Raw genomic sequence first — 25,014 nt, forward strand, 5'->3', positions numbered from 1 at the left:
TTCATTATACATCATATACTGTATATCGTGTTTATATAAACTTATAAATCATATAAATATCATATTTATGTATAAAAAAATGAAATACATTTTATATTTGGAAAAATATTGATATCTTAATTTAAAATTAAGACTATATTTATTTTGGTAATAAATGAATTTAATTAATGTATGAAATATTTAACAAAATGTTTAAAACGAATGATTTGTGTTTTTATGGCAACTTTTTTAGGTTTTAAAAACTTAATAAAAGACTAAAAAAATTAATATAAAAAGTGAGTGGCACTTCAATATTTTATATATATATATATTTACAATACATTTATATATAATATTAAATTTGTATAAAACTTAATATAACATAATAACTCCCTCAGGATTCTTATCGGTCGCGGTTCGAGTCTCACGAATTTTTGACGGTTTGATGGCTAAGTAGACTAAAATAATGTTCAGTAAAAATAATACTAAAGCTATTATGACGAAGAAGTAACTGTAGCCAAACCACGAACGGCCATCCGATGTCCAACCATCAGATTGTTCGTCTTGAGTCAAGACATTACGACGAAGACTATTCTTGTATTGAAATAACCAACTGATGCCACCAAACATACAAAACAGTGCTATTAATACAAATTATAATATCATGTATTAGAAACTTACGGTAGATATATATATATATATATATATATAATTATAAAGTCATTGGCAGAGTATCACATATATTGTCATATCTATGACTCATTTATTTGATTAAAAGATTTTGTTATCAACTAAAGGATTGGATGAGAGAGAGAGAGAGAGAGAGATTTAAGAATGTAATCATTAATTAAGATATATTGACCTCATATTTAAGTACTATAATAGTCTAAACAAAAATCCAGTGATAAGTGATATCTGAACTAAACAATCAATTTTGCTCTCATTCGGACTTTTGTAAAATTTTTGAAAACAGTGTTCAGTTTGTACTGTATTACTGCACTTATATTGTAATTATAGTAACAATATTTTAAATAATATTTTGTTCAAATATATAAAAATCATTTTAATATTATATAAAGTTTTTAACTGACAATTGTTAGCTCAGAAATTGAAAAAGAAAGTCAAATGACATTTAAAATATGTTTAAAAGTCTTACATCTTAATTATATAACTTTTTGAGGGGTGGGTTAACTTTTTTTTATAAAAAAAAACATTAAATTTTAAAATAATAAAAGTTAGGGTTGGGTTGATTTAACTTAAACGATTCGTTAATATAGTATAATATCATATATAGGATAATAGATTTTAAATTATATCAAACTTGAAATACACGTAATATAATAAATAAAATTATTATTTGTTTTAAAAAATCATTTAGTGGTCACTTAAGCATTAATTTAAAAATTTAATGTTTAATAAAATTTTAGATTTACGAATAATTGTAACATTTTAAAAATTGTGTATCATATACTGTATTAGTTATTTATTAATATAAATGGTGCAACTTTTATACCATTAATTTAAATTTCAATCTTTTCTAAATATTTAAAATTAATTAAGTGCTTCTGTTATTAATAATAATTTATTTCTGATAAACAATTGAATTCAATGCTAAGCATGATTGTTGTTTATGTGTTTAACTTAATATAACAAATAAAAATATTAATTGTCTATTATTTTGTATATTTAATAACGATTTCTTTATACAATTAATTTAACTGCAAATATATCGTGAGTAATATAATTAAATGTTTTAAATGTGTGCCGTATTGTATTGTATTTTGATATATACAATACAATATTAGAGTACAGTATATTACAAAATATTGCAATATTAATCATAATAATAATTTATACAAATTTTAAACTAAATAACATACAATAATAGAAAATTAATGCTTAATGATAACGTTTAACTAATTTTTATACTAAAATAAGGTCCTCTAATGAACAAAAATATAGTAAACCTGTTTTTTAATTTTAATGCAAAAAAGTGTTAAAAAATAAACTTTTGGTAAACTTTTATAAATACTGTATAAAGTTCGGTGCATTTCTATGTATTAAAAGACAATAATATCTAAAAATAAATCTAATTTCATAATAATATTAGATTTAAAAGTTTTCAAAGATATATAGTTAACATACAGTAAGTACAGTACAATATCAAAACTATAATTATTAGTATAGCTATTATAGCTAACGATAGTAATGGCCTTTAGGTACTTGACTTTGATATTGCTTTTTTGTATGACTCGTGAATTGTAATTATAATAAACTAACAAATGATTTAACTATTGAATAAAAACTGAATAATAAGTGAATAATAGCAACAATAAAAAAAATTTAGTTACGAAACATCTAATTATTTCATCGATTAGTTGATTACCTGCTAATCCGTTCCACAAGAATAGGCCCTGAATTCCAGTAATGACTTCAATGGGAGTCATAACAGTGTTGATGATTGCAAACACTGAGCTAACGATCCCAAACAACATCGCAATGGCCACACACAGGACAGTGAACAGCCATAAACCAAAAACCATGAAATTGTCATTTTTGGACAATTCTTGTTTCACTGATTTTTGTATTTTCAATGCCATACATGAAATGAAAGAAAAAATCAGTCAATCGTTAATTAAATGATCACTAAAGGCGGTGTCGTATTATATAAAAAAAATGTATTATAAAATTAGAAAAATCTAAAAATAATTGTGTTTTTTTAATTTTTAAGTTAAAAAACTTAATGTTTTTAATTTTTAAATCAACACAAAAATTGCTGTATTTGTTTAACAAGTTTCAAAACATGAAATTTGTGTTTTTTGAAATAATATACAGTATGTTATAACAGTTTTGTGATCTAAATGCATATCAAGTTTTGTTATAATATTTTTTTATGATTTTGTCTTTCAATAGATAAGAGTCACAAAAGTAGAGTCTCAGTGATCAGTGATTACTTGAGGCATAATTTGGTGTAAAGTTACGCACCAATTGTTTCACTGATGATAAGACAATTAAATAAAACAATTTTGATAAATCAACTGATTTGTTGTCAATAATTTCATATCTATTTTTAATTTATTATGCAATCACTACTAAGTTATAAAACTAAATAAATGAAAGTGATTTATTTAATATAATAATTTAGTTTTTTTAATGTAAGTTATACTATAATAAATTACTGTTGTAACATACATGTTAATTATATTTTTAAATTGTTTATATTAGTAAATAAAATCATTAAATGGGTATTTTATTTTTACCACTAGAAAAAAAATTAAAATTTGCATTTTATTATTATTCGACGTGAATCTTAATGTATAATAATATAAATTTAAATAATAAATTATGCATTAAACTCATATATTTAAAAAATAAACTATTGTAAAAATAACTATAATATCAATAAAATAGAAGTATAAATAAATGAAAAATATCAAATAACACATATGATTGAAAGGGAAAACAAATCAAATAAAAAAAGTGAAATCAATTGCTAAAACAAATATTTGCGAAAACTAATTCATATGAATTAAAAATATTTGCCAATAATTATGAATTCATAAGAAATGTCAATTGAGTTATATTTGTTTGGCAGTGATATGAGAGAAAATAATGACAAAAATAGACATTAAAGCCATACTTGATATGCCAGTGATTCTGTTACCAAAACCATAGTTCAAAACTTTTGTGCCATAGAAGAGCCCAAAGTATATTTCTCCGCGAAATTTACCGGAGTTGTCGTCGGGATCACCGATTGTTTCATTGATAGTCAATGACGTGTTGATCAAAGCAATCCTAACTGGTTTGGCCACAATCCACTTATGTGTGGCCAATGATGCCGTCAAAAAGGCCAGACATGCCGTACATATAAAAAATGTCAAAAATGTAAGCACTCTCTTCCTCTGCTCCATTGCTATGTAGTACAGTATATAACATTAGAGCACTAGTGGGCTGATGGATGACAATATGTTCCCTACCAGTGCCTTAAAACGTTATCACTGATATACTGTACAACAAAAATTGTCACCAAAAATATAATACACAACAACTGTTTGTCAAACATTTGACACTATGAATGAAATACATATTTTTCTATTTAAATATAATTAGACTTAACTTATGTTAAAACAAATAAACATTATTAAACATAATCAATGTTAAACAGTGTATGCACTCAGCAAATGGTATACAGAAATAACACAAAAATAGCACTCGTAATACAAGCACAGGTATGGAAGGTATATATTGAGGTATATTGTTGAGTAAAGCCATGACATATAACGAAGTAATGGTTGGGTCGTGTCGTGCAATGCAATGCTTGACTGCATCAGTGAAAACACCACTGAATACACACCTGAATGCAGAGGAGTTGGTGTTATAACAGCACTCTTAGCTTACCTCTACCTACAGTAGTAGGACTTACCAAACATACCAGTTTAAGACATAACAATGATATAACATTACACTGCAAGCTATGCTCTCTCTCTCTCTCTCTCTCCCATCCTATTGAATATTCAATTGTTAATAAAAAATTTAAAATATTCAAATCCTTCAATATTTTTTCAGTCAAAAAACAATACATAATTATTTATTTTTTAAGTTTTAAAACAATTGAATATTACATTATATTTTAGATGATTACAACAAAACTTTTTAAAAATCATTAAATTAAATTAAGAAGACCTAGATATTAAAACTATGTATATATATAATGTAAATTTATAAGCAAATTATAATAAAAATTACAAACTTTTAAATTGTTTGACTAATTAAAACAAACATTAAATTATGGAATGTATTAAACATTAATTATTAATAAAAACTATTTGTAAAAAGTTATTGCATTATTAACATCACAATAGATATGGTAAAGGAATGGTAGTTTCTGGTTGATGTAGTGCTTTGAGATGTCTGTGCATATTTCCACTTTGAGAGAATGAACGGTTACATATGGGACACGAATAAGGCTTTTCTCCGGAATGGATGCGCTTATGCTTAGTATAAGTGGAAAAGTCGCCAAATCTTTCAAAACATACGGTACAGTCAAATGGTTTCTCTCCCGTATGTATCCGCAAATGTGTGGTCAGACTCGATCTTTGGACAAACGTCTTGCGACAGATGCAACACATGTAACGACCGCTTCGTTTACTTTCGTGTCGGCGAAGATGTGCCCGATATCTGACTCCATTAAAGAACTGTTTTCCGCATTCAAAGCATTTGTAGGGCTTATAGTTTGGCATAAAATTGTTTTCACAGTTATTCTCTTTGATTGGTCTCTTCTTGAGTGGCAAATGAGACCAATTTTGAGCATTTATTGTGGCACTTATAATGACCGCATCATCTGTCTTTGGATTGCAATAATTATCAATCGGTGAAACCATCGGGAAATTGTTGGCCACATTCATGGAATCAAAACGAGTTAACGGCGGACACATAGTTGTACTCAAAAAAAAGTTTGTATTCAAAAGTTTTACTCTTTGGCTACTCTTTTCTTAAGTGTAACAATTAAAACAAACTTTTTATAATAACAAGCAATTACTTTATATATTTGGTCGGATGATTGCAGTGACAATAAAAGTAGGAAGCATTGGAAAGGGTATTATGATTCATATGATATCCCCAAATGGGGTATAGCCTTAATGCCCTAAAATAGGATTGTCCCGATCAGCACGTGCTTATGGCTCTCATCATTGGTCATCAATAGTAATATAAAACAGTGTTTCAATAAAGCACTCAATATGTATACTACTAACAAATAAAAGCATAGAAGAAATCATTGAACACTCAATAATTGTTTGCATTTCATAGTTTGTAAATTGATTTGATATCACTTGATAAGCATTTAGTAGTTAAATATATTTCAATGTATTTCATATGTGTTTTGTTTAGCACTGTCTCTACATATTGGTTGTCTATAATTCACTATAACACTGCTTTTATGATATCCAATAAGCCGACTAATACTATGTCTATAAGCCTCTCATTTTATTCAAATGCAATCATCTATAATATCAGACATATGACTATCCGATTGATATCATTAAATAGCTCTCAATTTTATTTTAAAATCTTTTGTGTATATTTACATTTAAAATACTTTGTGACACACGTTGTGGCAAAAGACCATACATTGGGATAATACGTGTTATATATAGCATATACTCATAGAGTTAACCCTTCAATATATTACAATCAATGTAATCAATGGTTTAAAATTTATTGATTAACTCTTTTTTATATATATGCATTGCGTCTATTATTTCAATTGAATTAAACATTATAAAAAGCAAAACATTTTATTGCATTTATTACATTTGATAAATGCTTTAAACCGCAAGCGGTTTGCTATACTGACTAACACTTGCTATACTGTATATTAAAACACAAATGATTTAATTTAATGTTTTTTTTTGCATATTTTCAATATAATTAAAATTTGTATGTATAGTAAAATATAAACTTGATATACATTAATTTACAGTACAGTATAGAGCCTATTATAAAATCACATGAAAATGTATTTAATGTCAAATATTCAGATTTAAAGCATATATGAATCATATTTGTATTGAAAATATTTGAGAAGTTATTGACTTCTAATTTTAATAAGTATTGGATGTAATTGATAGGGTATGCAATGTTTCACATATAGGCCGGCGCTTTACAAAAGATAAGACCTGCTGTGAAGTACAGTATGAACCCTACAGAATGATACGGAAACCCTCTTCATATGACTGTCCACTTCTAAACTTTAGTGACACTTAACTTAAACCAAACACACTTTTATACCAAAAACACTTTATAAATCTTCTTAAAAAATAATGATATATTTGTTAAAACTATTTTCACATGTCTTTCACAAACAAATCTTTTTATCGTTAAAACAGTTACTGTATATACACTATATTTAGACTACAAACAGAAAATCTAGTATATATTATAGTCTGATATATGGATAATATAGCAATAATATACTCTTATGATTAGTTGATTATTGAGTTGAACAACGATTGATTAGTATTTATTGCATTGAATACAATTTGTTCATTTATTTATAATAATTATTTTATTAAATTAAATGCATTACATACTATTGTAAACTTTAATTTGGAAACCTTAATAGCAAAGAGAGATTTATTTATATAAATAGTTTGAAATTGTAAGCGAAACCTTAATAAGTTAAAAGCATTTACAGTAAAATGATGTACAAAATACAACATTGAATAGCCCTATATTTTTTGGGACAAATCAATCGATTTGTTGGACAACCAATAAAACTGGAAGGACGTGACATAACCTAACATCACCCGTGCTTTTGACTGTCCATTGATTTTCGGTACCACTCAGTAGTTTCTCTTAGAAAATATTATAGAGCCTTAAAATGGGTTTTACTAAAAATAATATAAGTTTTACTTATTTTGAAGCCATAAACAATATTTTGAGAGACAAATAAGTTTTCCCGTTATTCTAGACTTGAAAATAAAATCAGTGACTATTGCTTTTGGTATTGCATTAATTTCTAGTCTATATGTTTACTAAATTTGAGTTTAAAAAAAACTAAATATCTTATTAAAATAATTGTTTTCAAGTCAATTGAAATGCTTCACTCAGAAATTTGTTTTTAAATATTGTATATAATATTTTCAATAATTAATATAAAATATGATTTTTAAAAGCAATAATTATAAACAGTATTTAATATAAAACAGTTATAAGCTTTCAATAATACTATATATGATTTTATTTATGTTCGTTATATAAATAAAAGCTTTAAAAATGGATAATAATATATATATGTCATGCAATGTGCCGTCATTTGCAAGTTTGGACAGTCAAGAGCCGAGCGAAGCGGTAAAACTAATACACAAACACTTTGATACTCAATCTATCGACTATTGCACGACTGGCAGTCAATTAACATATTGTGGAGACTTGTCTTGTAATACAGTAACTGATACACAGATCATGGATTTGGATCCAATCACATTATATGGCAGTTATAATTCATCAAACAATAAGTATGTATATTAAATGAAATTTTGTTTTTGCTAATTATACTTTGACGGCATCACTATATTTAACTTATATACTGTATAAGTAACATAAAAATCTGTTTGGGTGGTCAGTCAGGTTAGCGCCTTGTTTTAAACTACTTTTAATCCACTTCCCTTATTTAATTCACATACTATAAGTGCACACTATTTATAAGCTAAATGCAAATCATTATAGTCTCTCTCTCTCTCTCTCTCTCTCTCTCTCTCTCTCTCTCTCTCTCTCTCTCTCTCTCTCTCTCTCTCTCTCTCTACTCTACTCTACTCTTTACTGTACAGTACTGTATATAATATGCTGTCAATTACTATCCACTTATTAAAATGTACTAATTATTTGCAATATATTTTTCATAGCAAACCTGAGCCCAACAATAGGGTCACAGATATAAAGTCAGACAGACAGTGTATGTTTTCATCTCAACCACCGGAGCCATCGTTTTTGTCGCCAACAAAACACTATTATAGTCACCCATATAATGGACCACCTCTTCAAAGTTCCGCTTATCCACTAAGTTCTTGTTTTCCTCAGTCGACATCTCCGACATATTTTTATGGCACTAATGCCTACACTAATACTATACCTCAATCTCCAACCCCGTCATCCCCGGCTTCTTATGTTATTCACCCGCAAATCTCAATGAACCCAAATAGCAATTATTATACTTCTAGTCTAACAAGTCATGGATCTCATACAACAAATTCAATACCAGAGCACTTCCATAACTCTTCACCGCATACACCGACAGCTTCCATGAGTGTCAATCTATCGATGAATATGACAATGGGTTTTACCAATAATGATCAGTCACAACAAATTCAATGGTCGGCTCCGGTACCAACATTTCCCAATTACAATACAAATCAATCTTCTAATACTGCATTGCCTCACCATCACATACATTCTTCCTCATACATATCTCCATCTCCCACATCCTATACCTTTACGGCAGAGATTAGACCATCAGAGCATATAAACAATACAAATTTAGGACAAATTGATAAAGATTATATTAATAATATGAATAATATTTGTCCCATTAAACCAACAACAACTACAAATAACCAAACTAATCAAACCAACCAAAACTGTCAATCAATGACCAACAGTGACCCCTTTCAATGTCATATTCACCATCACTGTAGAAGCAATAAATCTAGTCATAATAGTATCAATGATTTAAATAATATGAATAACAATAATAATAATCACAATAATATTGTTCAAACAAATACATTAACTTCTAGTCGTGAAATAAACGATAAAAATCCTGAAAATATATATTCAAATAACTTGTGTCGCATCTGTGGTAAAACATACGCCCGACCATCGACTCTGAAAACTCATTTAAGGACACATTCTGGTGAAAAACCTTACAGGTATTGGTTTAACATAATCTGATGACAATGTTTTGTAAGAAATTAATTGTTGAAATTGTTGTCAAATTAGATGCAATACATGCAATAAGTCCTTCTCTCAGGCGGCAAACCTGACGGCACATATCCGCACCCATAGCGGTGAGAAGCCTTTCAGATGTCCGGTATGTGAGCGAAGATTCTCGCAGTCGTCGTCAGTGACAACACATATGAGAACTCATTCAGGAGAGCGTCCCTACCGGTGCTGTATGTGTAAGAAGGCCTTCTCAGATAGCTCTACGTTGACAAAGCATTTACGCATTCATTCGGGAGAAAAGCCATACCAGTGCCAGCTCTGTCTCATCAGGTTTTCACAGTCGGGTAATTTGAACCGTCATATGAGGATTCATACTTAAACACACTTTACTTAATCATTAGTACTATAATTGTTATCTTTATGTAAATATGTATAATATTTGTTGATTGTATAACAATGAGCTTATTTACTTATTTTATATTTATTTAATAAAATTAACAATTTTTTAAAAATTTATTTTCATCTAAATTATAGAAAATATCATTATATAATTTATTTTAATATACAATAATAGTTTGTAAATTTTTATTACGAACTGCACTAATAATTTTAATAAATTTTTTTGTTACTGTAAGATTAAAAAAATAATTATCAAATAAACATAACACTAGTAACTAAAAATAAAAACAAAATTATACTATTTTTTAATATTTACATAACATATAAAATAAAAGTTTGAAATTTGAATTAATTAAAATTTATGTTTATTATACTGTAGTACTAATTTATATTATTATATTACGATATGTAACATGTAATTATACACATAAATAATTTCAATTATAAAGTACAATATTATTGTATAAATTGTATAAATATAATATTGATTTGATGTCAATGATGTCGTAAACTTTGGCACAAGTTTTTAGATCAACATTTTTTTTACTTTTTACTTTTACAAAAAATCTATAAAATTGTAAATTATATTTATTGTAAAAAAGTGTAAAAATGTATTTCTGAACTTTTATTAGAAATACTAAAAAGGAAATTATATCGTATTTGTCAACTTTTGAATGTATCAAATGATGGGTTAGCAATCAAATGGCAAATACTAAGCTTAGAAATAACACAATAATTGTCCACTTATTATACATTAATTTATATAATAAAAATAACTACTACTCTATTATCAACACTTAAACTACGGTATGGATCCCAACGTTTAAGCACTGTATCAATGACTTCCTTATTAATATTAATTAAGCCTAACATTGAATTTATGAGTCATAATACAGTTCTAACATTGTCTGCGATCTGTATAATAATAGTAATAATAATAATAATAATAATAATAATAATAATAATAATAATAATAATAATAATAATAATAATAATAATAATAATAATAATAATAATAATAATAATAATAATAATAATAATAATAATAATAATAATAATAATAATAATAATAATAATAATAATAATAATAATAATATATTAAATAATAATAATAATAATAATATTAATAATAATAATAATAATAATAATTAATAATAATAATAATAATAATAATAATAATAATAATAAGACCAATAGTAATAATAGTAAAACTAATTAAAATGATTGTATATATGAATTGGATTTGCCATCAATTGAAACTTCATTCGCATTTTATTGTGCGATCAGTCAGTGTGTATGTGACCATCAATACGACCAGAAAATACAAGTTATCATATCTGTGGACATGAATTGGCCGCTGAGTTCTAAGTACTAGCGCCGCAGGAGTGTATGTCCATTAGTGATACTCCTGCAGTCCTGGTGCTTCTGACTCCATCGGCAACACACACACACACACACACACACACACACACACACACACACACACATCCCTCAGCTATCATCCATTTAACAATATTTAGTTTGTGTAAGTAATTATAAAATTCAAATTTATTAATAAATTATGCATTAACTCATATATCATATAATATTGAAAACTATATTTTTATCTAATTTTTAAAAGTTTAGTTTTTAAAATTTACTTAACTATAGTTATTAATAAATTTTTATAAAGTTTTCTATATGTATTATACAGTATTATAGTCGTTTGTTAAAAATTTATTTATTTAATTTATAATAATTGTAATTTAATTAACAATTAACTGTTTAAAAAATAAAATAATGTTATTTCTTAAAAAAAAAGTTATAAACAATTAATTTATTTCAAGTGATGATTGCCTGAAATGACACTTTCATTCAATACATAACAACTATATTATATRTAAACATAGTATTGATGTGTGTATTGACTGACACATCATTGTTGGACTCAATCATAACATTAAACATATGATACAAATATTATTAAATTTTATACAAATTTCAGTGAAAATACAATAAAGTTTTGAATTTTTGGACACAATTTGATGCGATTATTACTTATGAGATAATGTCGACAAACGGTAAGTACTGTACTATTAATTAAATTGTCGTCTTATGTGTTGATATATTGTGTGTTAATATCAGATATAAGCGGTGATCGACCTCGCAGTAGGTCTGGTCTCAAACAACACTACCCGAGTGGTGACCACCAGATGACCACCGGTTCATCCATTTGTGATCCGTTTGACATAAACAGCGCTGAATTCAATTGTGATCTCTATTTGAATAAAGTATTTATTTTCTTATTGTATATAATTGTGTTATATATAACTAATATTTATTATTTTTGATGATATTTTGTGGGATCAGTTACTCAAAGACAGTACATTATCTGAATTGATGGAAACAGAACAGAGTCTCTACAAACAGATCCAATCGCTGGACAGCGAAATGCAAACATTAGTTTACGAGAACTACAATAAGTTCATCAGCGCTACAGAAACCATACAAAAAGTAATTGATTTTATTGTCAATTAATTTAATCATTTATATAATAACAACCACTTGTATGACACTTCAGATGAGTTCTCATTTCGACAAAATGGAAGAAGAGTTGACTTTGTTATCGACAAACATGGAAGAGATCACCAAAAATAGTGAACAAATATCAACCAATTTAAAGGGTCGAAGGGGTGATCTCTCAAAGTTAGCCAACACTCACGATGTATTGACTAAATTGCAATTTCTCTTTGAATTATCACCAAAAATGCGTGAATCTATTGAACAAAATCAATACAATGAAGCCGTGAAGTGTTATTTGAGAGCCGAACAGACATTAGGACTATATATTCATTTCCCGTCAATTCAAGCCATTAATGAAGAATGTCTGATAATTGTCAACCAATTGAAAGATAAATTATATCAGCAATTGACTAATCAAGAGGTCTTTATTTGAAATTTTATGACTTAATATGAATATATATTACTAATAACTTATATAAAACTAATTTAATTTGAAGGCTTCTCCCAACCAATTGAATGAAAGTATAGAATTGTTGCTTAAACTGAAAGAGCCCACAGAAAAGCTGTGTCGGGAATACCTATTTATGTATGTATTAATCAATTAATATAAATGACATTTTAATTGTCATAAATGTATTTAACATTTAGGGTCGACAAGAGGCTCGACATTAACTTTTCAGAGCTCTACTATCAAAATGATTTGGCAAATAAAGTGGTGAACACTAATTCAGATGATTCACAAACACTTATGGTTAGCACAATAATACCAATGATTTTATGATCATTTAATTGATTGATATAATTATGAAAATAATTTATAGGATATTCTTGAATACATAGACATCGGTTGTAACGGATTTTTAAGTAATTTATCGCTTTCTATACAATTCTTTTCGGATACTTTTCTACAGAAGTCATATAATAAGTTATCAAAAGATAATTCAATTGAAATAATTAAAACTACTTTAAAAGAGTTTGTCGATAAAAATATGGATAAATTTTTTGATATTATACTAAAGCGACTTCATTTGGAAAAGATGTCACTCAACGATACGGTTGTATTTGTCAGAGCAGTCGACAGATTATATAAAAGACTTTTGACTCTTAATCGGATCTACGATTTGAGCGACTTTTCAATCAAAGCTATGAGTATTGTGGAGAAGGCCAGTGAAGATCAGTGCCAACAACTGTTGAATTACTTGAGGATTAAATATCAGGAAGAATTGACTAATATTAGACACTCTATATTGAGTACTACTTCGTTACAAACTGTGTCCACTTCACGACATATTGTCAAAGAAAAGCAAACCATAACAGATCTATTGATAACATTGCAGACATCGATCAGTGAACTCGTTAAATCAGTTGTGGCGGCACTCATGCCTTTTACTGATCCAGAGGTGACATTTGCTGCAAAAACACAATTTCAGCAGATTTTTAGCTCGAGATTCGCCCGCGAAGTAGTTGTCATCGGTTTTATTCGACATATTTTATCAAATTCTTTAGAATACGAAAAGAATTATTCGACCGCAACATCTCCTCCATCTCAACTCATTTTATTATTATCCCGACTCTGTCTTGACTTTGAAACATCTATTATCGGTTATCTTTTATCCTTCACCGATGAACAGTTCAATATTTATAACAATAACGGTAATAATCAAAATATAACATCAGTGTCTGATCTATGTAAAGAAGCGCGAGAAACGGCTCAAAAACTACTTAACCATTACGTTAGGCTCGAAGGACATAACATCTCTCAAATGATTAGGAAAAGTGTCGAAACAAGAGATTGGTTGAGTACTGTTGAGCCACGATCTGTGCGGTCAGTCATGAAAAGAGTGATTGAAGATATTTCGCAAATTGATTCACAGGTCGGACAACTCTATGAGGAAGGACTGAGACTTGAAAGAAGTTCAGATTCTAGTAAAAGTCGTCGAACTTTTAGTGCTATTGGAGTCGGGAATCGGCATTCGGCCAATAAATCATCGAATTGGAGCGCATATGGACCGAGGTTTGAATGCTTTTGATTTTGTTGTTGATCTTTAAGAAAGTTAAGTCCAATAAAGTTATAAATTGTGATATTATCTACATTTGGCAGCACTTTTGACAACAGTCTTATGTCAAATATCCAAAAATTATTTACCGAACGGATTGAAATCTTCGGTTCGGTTGAGTTTTCACGACTTTCTGTTTTGACTGGAGTTATCAAAATAGGTCTTAAAGTAAGTTTCAAAAGCAAGCAAATGATCTAAAATTAAATCAATTAATAAAAACATTAGACATTAATAGAGTGCGTCCGGTTGTGTACATTCAGTCGATATGGTTTACAGCAAATGCAAGTCGACTCGTATTACTTGCAAACCCATGTCTGGCAGTACGCCTCCGATGAAAAGTATGTATTAATTTGTATATTACCGGTAAATGCATTATTATAAACAAATTTCTTCGACAGTTTGGTTTACGTCTTGATTGATGAAGTTTTGTTAAGTGCTGTCCACCGATGTATTGATGCCGTAATGATGGAAATGAGTGTAATTTATTTTAATTACTTATAATTATTAAGTTAATTTTATTATTGGTAATAATTTGTTTGCATTTATTATTATTAGGTGGTCGAGAAAATATGTGATGGATTTTAATATAGAAATATTTAAATGTTTTTAAATACAAAAATTAAAATTGTTTAAAAATATTTTGTAAAACATATACCGGTAATGGTTTATAAAAATGATAAAAACAATATAAAAATATTAAAACTTTAAGTCACTTAAATTATTAAAAAATTTAAGATTTCTTTCTTTAAAAAATGTGTTAACTTTTTGCTTTTTAATTGGTTTTACCACTTTATTGGCGGCATTGAAATAATTTGAAATCTTTTTGGTAGTCGTCTCTGACTTTAACTGTTGTTTATCTTCATCTTCTTCCTCTTCCCTATCAGTTAATGATAATTATTTAATAAAATATTATTTCAATTGTTAATGAATTTAAATTGCAAACCATTCGCATTCAATGGCCTTTTCATCCAGAATTGTCTTAATTGTAGACCAACTGAACCTAACAAACGATGTGAAGCCAAACAAAGGATCCATTGTTTGTGACAAAAATTTTTTAGTTTTTGGATCTAATCTCAGAAAAAATTATCGAATTTAATATTATATAATATTATAACAATGTCTGTTAAAATTAAATTATCACTGACCTCCCGGATAACCGGAACCGTAATCTTCACGACTAAACTGCATATTTGGTTCAATAAATTTCCAGTTATTTACAACTCTATCGCGAATCACTTTAGCGCAAACACTGGCCGCACTCACAATCGGGTAAATAGAGTCGGCTTTATTGGCAACTTTAAACTTAATATCGGGAAATAGACTCTTAAGTTTGGCCTCATATTTATCTGCCGGACCCACGGTATCAACAAATACTTTGCTAACTTGAATGCCATTATGTTTGGCGCGTCTGATCAATGCTATAGCCGTGTCGTGAGATAACTGATTCAAATTGTATTTTGATCTAAAAATTAATTATAAAATCTATTAAATACAATACAAAAATAATTTGTTATACAAAAAATAAAATAAAATGAAAACCTTTTAAACATTGAGTTGCTTATAGTGACCGGCGATAAAACAGTGGACAACCAACCGATATTCTTGTAGTTATTTCGACCAATCTTTTCAAATATATCTTCTCGTTTTTCTTCAGTTAATGTCTTTGAGTCTATTGTCAAATAGTAATCATATAATCAAATAGCAATCAATCGGAGATAATATCCATTACCAGCAAAATCCAATTTTTTCAGATCCTTTTCATCCCTTAATGGAAAGTAAGCCAAACTGTAAACCATTGGACCTAATTGTGGTGATCAACAAAAATGTTAAGATAATCAATTGATGATAACATTTAGATATATTATATATTGAYATATTATATATTGACATATATATTGACAATTGTCATTTAAATGGTAATCACCTAAAACAGGTCCTCTTCCGGCCTCATCGATACCAATAATACATTCTTCAGTAATAGCAATGTTTGGTACGTTTGACTGTAAGTCACAGTCTTTAAGTGGATTTTCAAAGACTAAATTGATATCCATTTGCAATCAAATCAACGATTAGTTGATATGTTTTGTTAATACAATAAACACTGCAATGTGTTTGTGTTGAGCGCCAAACATATCATACATAACATTATTAATACATATGTTTCCTATTTATTACACTATTATTTGTAGAGTTTTCTAATAAAGTATTAATAAATTTACTTTATTTTCTACAATATTTCTAAATTAAAATTTAATATTCGGTTAAATACTGGTATTCATAGCATTGTTTGTCAACCGATAGGACAAACATTATTACAAACTAACGTATGTTTAGGTTTCGGGTTTTTTTTATTAATATTAAACTAACCGAAAATGTATATAAAAATAATTTATAAGTTATTATTAGTGTATTGATTAATAATTTTTTATACTCTATTTCTTACTTTTTCACAATTTCTCAAAAAACTTTATCCAAAACTTGGATTGACATACATATGTTTCGAGAGGTAACTCCTCTCTCATCAGTGTCACTGAGATTATGGCCGCTAAGACCTATCTCAACACTTGTTGTACTCTATGATGTAGTGCTGGATCGGGTGTTTGGCTCGAAATTAGTATCAATTAGTGATTTATTTGATATGTTTATTGTATGGGAAAGTTTAAAGTATTTTATTTACAGTATATTTTTAATGTAAATTATTTACAGATTTTAACTGTACATATAGTTTGCCATAGAATCTGTAAATAATTTACATTAAAAATATACTGTAAATAAAATACTTTAAACTTTCCCATACAATAAACATATCAAATAAATCACTAATTGATACTAATTTCGAGCCAAACACCCGATCCAGCACTACATCATAGAGTACAACAAGTGTTGAGATAGGTCTTAGCGGCCATAATCTCAGTGACACTGATGAGAGAGGAGTTACCTCTCGAAACATATGTATGTCAATCCAAGTTTTGGATAAAGTTTTTTGAGAAATTGTGAAAAAGTAAGAAATATTTAAATAATTAAAATGTGTTCTCAAAATAAAATCACTTTAAATAATTTTTATACTCTATTATAAATTTTATAGTTGCTAAAAAAAGTCAAATAGTTGTTAAAATAGTTATTTAAACTGTATTAAATTGTTGTATATAATTGCCTAAAAAGCCAAAAAGTTATTGAAATAGTTATTTATTGATAACTGATATATAATTCACTTGTTTTCAGTATATTTACAAAAATGATTTATATAAATAAACTATTTATTTCTATTGTTAAAAAAGTAATATGAGTTGATAACAATTTACACATTTTATATAATTTATATAATTATTACTTTTTGTTTTTACATATATTTGTGCAATATTTTAAAATTTAATGCTTATATTTTTCAAAATCATTGAAATAGTTATTTATAAGTTTTTATAGTTTGCTAACCCAACAAATAGTTATTTATAGTTATAATAAAATTTCGGAAATAGCGTCCACTGGTCAACTTCGGTGTACATATTAAGTCCAAATTATAAGCGTTGAACCGACAAAATAATTTTTTTAGTTGGAAATCAAGACACTAGATATTATACAGCACTAATGTATAACAAATTAAAAATAAACTGTTTTAACATTGAACTGATAGACAACATAATTGATTTAACTTTACAATACATAACCAAATTTAAGTTTAATAAAAACTTTATGTTATGTGAAACTAGGTTTCGGTTCGGTTTCCAACTAACTATAAGAGTCTTAAACCGCGGCAATGATATTAATTACAATTATCTGGTCAACAATACTTTGGATTTAAAAGTGACCAAGGGCAATGTTGTAGATAATTTTAAACTAAATAAGATTGTAATTGGTCATTTTTCAATTAATTGTATGATTGGGCAGATAATTGCAGTCGATTACTAGTTTTAACAGTTAACTGTAAATTATATGGCCAAACATACAATTAATTAAAAAATGACAAATCAAAATCTTATTTAGTTTAAAATTATCAACAAAATTGCCCTTGACCACTTTTAAATCCAACGTATTGTTGACCAGATAATTGTAATTAATAGCATCGCCGCTGTTTAAGACTATGTCCTTTGAAGACTATTGGAAATATTATAACTTATAATTTTATATATTATTTACCGGTAATTATAAAACAACAAATAGAAAGAGATTTGTGAATAATTATAAAAATTTATTTCAATATTTGTTTCAAAATATTACAATATTTTAATTGAATAATAAATTAGATTCTAATGAATTGATCATTAGTTAAATTAATGGTTAATTTTATTTATTTCTTGTAAGTCGTGTCACGTGAGACATACCGTCGACAAACTTAGTCTTGAAGAGTACATTCGCGTTGTTAAACATATCGTCTTTTAGTGAGACGATTACAAACTGAATGATTAAAAAATAAAATTAGTTATCAATAATATCTTCAATATTTTCATCACTCGATTTATAGTTTTATGAAATACCTGTGAGTTTCTGAAGTGTTTCCTAATCATAATACCGGTGTTCTGTGTGTGGCTTTGATCCAATGCTGCGTCCACTTCATCAAGAATATAGAGCGGCGCCGGATTGAACTTAAGTAAAGCTAATATCAGTGACAGAGCAACCAATGACCTCTGACCACCACTCAGTTCAGTTAACGATTCTTTCCAGACATTACCGAAAGCAACTTTAACTTCAAGTCCATCGGTCACAGCTTTACCATCAGGTGCTACAAGTTGTGCCACAGAATTAGGCAAAAACGTAGAAAAAATGGATTCAAAGTCAATATTAATCTTTTTGTGTGCCTCTAAAAGTGCGTCCTTTTTCTTTTGGTCCACTTCTTGCATATATTTAATTAATTTGCTTTTATCTGTTGACACAATTTCTCTTCTTCGCGATAATTCTAACGATTCTTTTTCTTTATCGCTTAACATAATATTAGCCCTCATATTAACAGTCTTAGCCATTGATGACTTCTCTGATTTCAATCTTTCTAATCGTCGGTTGGATTCGTTATGATTAAAATGATTGAACCCATAACCAGCACTTTCATCACCAAACAGATGCTTTTCTTCATCAATCCATTGATACTTTTTGATCATATGTTTGACAGTCTGTGCCGATTCTTTAGAGTCTTTATTAATCTTTTGGATATCAAACTGGATTTCTTTGATCTTGAGTTGACATTCCTGTGCGCGTTTGAGAACAGTTTCTCTTTGTTTCTGCATTTTTGAGATTTCATCGGAATGTGATTTCAGTTTTCTTTTATGTTCTTTAAGTTGCGAACTGTTTGTCTCAACTCTTTGTTTCACATCATTAACTCGTTGTTGAAGTACTTCTACTTCTGAACGTTTGTCCTCAATCTCAGTATTGTATTGATTGAGTTGTTGTTCGTATGAATTCATTTGTTTTGATAGGTCTTCGATTTCCATTTGAAACAATTCCACTTTTTGTTGATCTTCGGTCAACAATTTATGCGCCTTTTCGGCCAAATTTCGAGCAATTTTCAAGTTTTGTTCGGATTCTTTGTGTTCCCTCTCGCGAATAGATTTTGAATCTTTAAGTTTTAGTTTCAAATCATTGACACGTTTTGTTGAATTCTTCATAATATCTTCACTATCTTTTAATATCTGTTGTTCATTAATCAAGTTTGTCTTCAACTCTTCAATTTCTTGCATTATTATATGAGCACTACTTCCCTGTTGTAACCTTTTCTGAATGAGATCTGCTTCGAGGGCTTTTAGTTCATAATTCTGTTTAAGTTCTGTATATTTTTTCAAGTTTTTGTCTATTTCTCGAAATTCTCTTTCACTTTCATAATAATTATTCTTCATTTCTTCTATAGTTCTCTTTTTGTTATTAATTTCAGCAATTTTTGTCAACAATTGCGTTCCGTGAGCTACAGAACCACCAGAAAGAGTACCGCTTGGATCAAACACTTCGCCATCATAAGTGACGGTCACTTTTTTGACTCCTGGAGCATAACAGACTCTTTTGGCGACTTCCATATTGGGAACAATTAATGTGTCACCAAAAATATATTTCATAGTCTCATGAAGACTTTGATCATAGTTTATATAATTGATAGCATAGTTAACATTATCGCGACCGACCAAATCTTGTGCTTTCTTTAGTACTTTTGGATCAATATTTATACCTCTAATTCTGTCGAGTGGTATAAAAGTTTTTCTATCTCTGAGTTGTCCTCTTTCGAGAATTGCTTTTGCCGTTTGACTATCTCTGACCACAACATTGAATAGTTTGTTTCCGGCGGCCTTTTCCACTGCCAATGAATAGTCCATATTATTAATAGAAAACAGATTACAGGCCACACCGATAACATTATCGCGATTAAAGTTCGGGTGCGGATCCTTATACTCCAAACGAAGTCCATTAATACGTGATTCAGAATTTGTTAATTCATTGGACAATCCGTCGATTTGATGTTTCAATTGATTTATTTGTGTTTTTAATTCTGAATGTTTATTCTCATCAAATCCAATGCTATTGAGATTGGCCTTCAATTTGTTGACTTCACTGTTTCGTGAATTTATTTCTTTCATATCCTTATCGTAAGTGTTTTTAACATTATTTACTTCTTTTTCTTTTTTAATCAAATCATTCTTCATGTGTTTTATTTTCATTTCAGCCTTTTTAAAGTCCACACTAGCAGTTGACACTTCTTTCTCTGCTGTCATCAATTGGTCGGCCAAAGTAGCCGCTGCTTCTCCTTCTTGAGCGCGTGATTTACCGGCACTAATATCTTCAAAATCTTTTTCAGCTTTTTTCAATTTCTCTTCTTTTTCTTGAGCGTCTGCTTTGAGTTTTTCAAGTTTTTCGTTACAAGAATTCAATTGTTTTTCTTTAGACGTCGTTATCTTGCGATCGCTCTCTAAGTTTTTGGAGAGTTGTAATTCTTTCTTTTCCTTATCCTTAAGTTCTTCGACTGCAAGATTCAATTCTCCCATTTGTTTTGCTTCAGACAATTGTTCAGTTTTTAATTGTTCCTCCAATTGATTCAATTTTCCACCTAATTCTTCATCTTTTTTTCTCTCAATTGATCTAATGTTGTCTTCAATACATTTGGCTTCTTCTTCAGTTTGCTCTATAAGTCTTTGATTATCATTAATCTCGTTATTCTTGTCATCAATCTTTGCGGATGCCTTTTGTGTAGTTTCGTTATGTTTCATGAATTGATAGGCAATTAAGACTTTGGTCAGTGCCTCTACTTCTGCGCTTATCCTCTGAAACTCTATTAAACCCGTTTGTTCTTTCTTTAACTGATCCAATTTGGGAACAATTGTCTCATTGATTAAAGCGTCGATCACTCGAAGCGCTGAATCTTTCTTTTCAATCATAGTCTGCGTTGACTTTTTCTTCGCCTCATACATACTAACACCAGTCGCTTCCTCGACCATCGATAGGATCTATTAAATCATTAGCTCATTGATTAAAAATAATAATAAATATCATACATTAAAAAAAGACAAATGATTACCTCATTTGGTTTCATATTAAGAACTTTAGTGATGCGTCCCTGCATTATAAGGAAGTGTGGATTATGGATGTTGAGGGACACTGAATGAAACAGATCCGACACCTGTTGATTGTTGGCACTGAAACCATTAATCCAATACTTGGACCGACTGTTGACATTGACCTGAAGATCATCATAATTCAAGAATAGATATTATATAAAATATGTTAATCTTAGAAACAAATCAATAAAATAGTGAAACAAACCTCTCTTCTGATGACAATTTCGTCGTATTGTTGAAAACCAATAGGACTTTGATTTTTGTCTTTGTTATCAAAAGTGATGGTAACGATAGCTTTGGTCACATTTGCCTGACCATTCTTATAGATGAGTTCCCGCAAATTGGTACATCTGGCCAACTCCATTTTGGACAACCCGAGCACAAAACATATGGCGTCCAAAATATTGGACTTTCCCGAACCGTTCAGACCAGTGATGGCGTTAAATAAGTTGTCAAAGCCGTCGATCTCTGTGCGGACGCCATACGACTTGAAGCCGTCCAACACTATTGACTTAATATGCATTGTGTGCGACAAATACCGACTGCTTTTGTCCACACAAAGTGATGTCCCGAATGGTCACACAAATCGGCTTAACATTTGTTGTCACTTATTGTTGACTCAAATCATATGTAGTTTTGGCGGCAAATCATTGATAATGTATTTCATGAATGTTTACAATACATAGCATTTGTATTGAACTCATTGATCGCTTATCACTCTATAAACTCAGTGCTCATAACAACTCAGTTGTGGTGACTTCACTGCATAACACATGTTATGCAACACGTGATTACAATAATTGTATCATAAATTCAAAGTACTTTATAATGTATTGTATTTTAGTATTCAGTAATTATTTGAATTAATTATTTTATTTATAGATAATTATAGCAATCATAGCAACAGTGTATGTATTGTTTGATAAGTTTTTGCAACAATTGAATTGTTGAACAGTAGTGACCAAAAACAATGCCTCCGAAAACACCGAAAAAACAGCGAACCACACGAAAAGTGTCGGCCAAATCACCGAAGTCACCGAAAACACCACAAAAGTCATCGACACTTAAGACACGAATCCCACGGATACTACCGAAGTCACCAATCAGTGAATCAATGAGACAAACAACGATTAGTGATTTCTTTAAACCCATCATTCAATCGCCTAATTGTACTAAAAATATAGACTTGCAATCAATTGTATTGAACGAAGACATTACCGAAATACCACAAACATCAGACAGAAGAACTAGAAGTAAGGATAAAGTGGTAAAAAAGTTGTATCCAATACTCAGTCCACAGAAGGCGTTGTCTGAATGCAACAAAAATAAGAAAAAAGTTAAAAATAAGACCAAATTGATTATGAAAGCCGAGAAATATAGTCAAATGAGTGACATTAAAGATAGGGATGACATTGAATCAGATGATAATATTAGACAATTTGATAGTGAAATAAATAATAATGAATTACTAATGAATGATCAGGCGTTGAATGAAATCAAAAATAATTTCAAGACATTGGATACTATTGAGACAAATGATGTGGACTCAGATGACGACTTATTGGTACCAGTGGTCAGAAAATCTAATAATAGGTGTCAGAAATCGGATGAATTAAAAAGCAAAGATAAATATGCGGATAAAGAAAAACAAAAGTTATTTAATTTCTGTTTAAATAATTTGCATAAACTCGAGAGGGATAAAGAGATTCTTCATTTACAATCTGTCAATGAAATTGAAAATGACTTTTTGAAAGTCGAAGAAAGTCAAGTGGCAACCAATCAATCAAATTATTTTTGTTATCATCAATCGCTTAAATGTATAAATATATTCAATGAATTTATTAACAAACAAATCAATAGATTTTTGAAAACAAATTCATATAAAGATGTAATTAAATCTAATACACGTTTGTATGAAATGCCATTAAATCGTTTGATTTGTGTGATGCCATTGGTCTCTCCTAATCTATCTGATAGTGATCTCAACTCACTTATTGCACATATCATTAAACTTATTAGTTGTGACCAAACTGTTTGTCCGAAAAATATTGATAAATCATTTGACTGTTTATTTGAGAACTTATCAGAAATTCAATTATCAGTAATTCTCGTAGAGTTTTACCAATTTCTCAAAGAGATATCAAAATATTTAAATCCATTGAGTGCTGAATATTCGTGTTCAGAGATAGTAATTATAAAACAATGTACAAAGTTGTCAAATGTGATCCAATTGGTGACACAAGTCCTGAATAAGTGTTGTCTCAAAGTAGATGTCATTAATAGTGAAGAAGAGCTCATTGAACTGTTGGTTATTGCCATTGCATTTACTATCGACACCAGACTTATGACAAACACTCAACTCATACTTAAAATTAAAGATTTTATATTAGTTTTAATTAAACATCTGATTGTTGATACAATGAATTCAACTAAAATTATTGATAAATTGATTGCATTTTGTAAATCAGAGAAATATATTGCATTGAGTTTACAAATCATACAATTGTTACCAATGAATGTCAACATTGAAATAAAGAGACAATTTTGCATTTCTTTCATCAAATTGTATTTAACGGAAACTCTTCAAAACATTGACACCGATTACACCATAGGATCACTTGAAAACATTTTAAATCAAATCGATTGGAAAACTCTTTTACCTTTAGATATCTATATAATCACTTCAATGTTCAGTCAATTATTGGATCTGCCAAACGATTTGTTTGAGTCAAAGGTAAGTTAATTATATATTTTAAAAATAAATTAAAAATATTAACATATAATTTACGTAATAATAGGAAACAATACTAAAAGTATTGAATATTTTATGTTTAAAAGTCAGAACTTGTGCTAAAAGTGAAATTGATTTAGAGTTAATTGAAGTAAGTATTAAATAAATAAATAAATATTATTATTATGTATTTAATTAATTATATTTCTATATAATAACAGACCAATCAATTACTTACCATTTTAAAGGCCAAAATAAATGGTTCAGCAAAACGATAAACCATATTATTTACAATTTAGTTTATTTATTCGTCTAAGTTTGTCATATAAATTTAATATTTATAAAATTTTATACTTTTATTATTTCGTTTAATCTTTGG

General features: G+C 28.6%; 6 protein-coding genes across 7 annotated transcripts; 2 read left to right on the forward strand and 4 right to left on the reverse strand.

The window, feature by feature from the left end:
• Window positions 1–351: 351 nt before the first annotated feature.
• LOC128964612 (clarin-3-like) lies at window positions 352–3,984 on the reverse strand. Its single transcript, XM_054311241.1, has 3 exons — window positions 3,620–3,984; window positions 2,366–2,554; window positions 352–620 (listed from the first exon to the last, which is right to left on the reverse strand). The coding sequence occupies exons 1-3, from the start codon at window positions 3,888–3,890 to the stop codon at window positions 352–354; spliced, it is 729 nt and encodes a 242-aa protein (XP_054167216.1). The 5' UTR covers window positions 3,891–3,984.
• An 848-nt stretch (window positions 3,985–4,832) lies between these two features.
• Window positions 4,833–5,634, reverse strand: LOC128964771 (transcription factor che-1-like). Its single transcript, XM_054311407.1, has one exon. The coding sequence runs from the start codon at window positions 5,412–5,414 to the stop codon at window positions 4,833–4,835; it is 582 nt and encodes a 193-aa protein (XP_054167382.1). The 5' UTR covers window positions 5,415–5,634.
• A 2,121-nt stretch (window positions 5,635–7,755) lies between these two features.
• LOC128964772 (protein glass-like) lies at window positions 7,756–9,799 on the forward strand. Its single transcript, XM_054311408.1, has 3 exons — window positions 7,756–7,997; window positions 8,385–9,407; window positions 9,478–9,799. Exons 1-3 carry the CDS (start codon window positions 7,756–7,758, stop codon window positions 9,797–9,799), a joined length of 1,587 nt encoding a protein of 528 aa, XP_054167383.1.
• A 1,529-nt stretch (window positions 9,800–11,328) lies between these two features.
• LOC128964588 (vacuolar protein sorting-associated protein 51 homolog) lies at window positions 11,329–15,015 on the forward strand. 2 transcript variants are annotated; one of them, XM_054311216.1, is made up of 12 exons: window positions 11,329–11,344; window positions 11,804–11,879; window positions 11,944–12,089; window positions 12,169–12,312; window positions 12,380–12,742; window positions 12,819–12,907; window positions 12,970–13,072; window positions 13,143–14,335; window positions 14,423–14,546; window positions 14,604–14,716; window positions 14,777–14,855; window positions 14,934–15,015. In XM_054311216.1, the coding sequence occupies exons 2-12, from the start codon at window positions 11,867–11,869 to the stop codon at window positions 14,961–14,963; spliced, it is 2,397 nt and encodes a 798-aa protein (XP_054167191.1). In that variant the 5' UTR covers window positions 11,329–11,344; window positions 11,804–11,866; the 3' UTR covers window positions 14,964–15,015. The 2 variants fall into 2 exon arrangements, with proteins under 2 accessions (XP_054167191.1, XP_054167190.1); XM_054311215.1 differs by lacking the exon at window positions 11,329–11,344 and having other exon boundaries at window positions 11,738–11,879.
• On the reverse strand, window positions 15,009–16,537 carry LOC128964597 (ribonuclease H2 subunit A-like). Its single transcript, XM_054311226.1, has 6 exons — window positions 16,303–16,537; window positions 16,108–16,179; window positions 15,918–16,047; window positions 15,524–15,840; window positions 15,322–15,445; window positions 15,009–15,255 (listed from the first exon to the last, which is right to left on the reverse strand). The coding sequence occupies exons 1-6, from the start codon at window positions 16,427–16,429 to the stop codon at window positions 15,075–15,077; spliced, it is 951 nt and encodes a 316-aa protein (XP_054167201.1). The 5' UTR covers window positions 16,430–16,537; the 3' UTR covers window positions 15,009–15,074.
• A 2,122-nt stretch (window positions 16,538–18,659) lies between these two features.
• LOC128964773 (structural maintenance of chromosomes protein 2-like) lies at window positions 18,660–22,620 on the reverse strand. The gene is made up of 4 exons (XM_054311410.1): window positions 22,110–22,620; window positions 21,865–22,026; window positions 18,851–21,793; window positions 18,660–18,770 (listed from the first exon to the last, which is right to left on the reverse strand). Exons 1-4 carry the CDS (start codon window positions 22,425–22,427, stop codon window positions 18,660–18,662), a joined length of 3,534 nt encoding a protein of 1,177 aa, XP_054167385.1. The 5' UTR covers window positions 22,428–22,620.
• Window positions 22,621–25,014: the final 2,394 nt, after the last annotated feature.

This window comes from Oppia nitens, unplaced genomic scaffold, assembly GCF_028296485.1.
Source record: "Oppia nitens isolate AA-2021 unplaced genomic scaffold, nextdenovo-longstitch-racon4-pilon3 scaffold9_pilon_pilon_pilon, whole genome shotgun sequence".
In the NCBI taxonomy this organism is placed as follows: domain Eukaryota; kingdom Metazoa; phylum Arthropoda; class Arachnida; order Sarcoptiformes; family Oppiidae; genus Oppia; species Oppia nitens.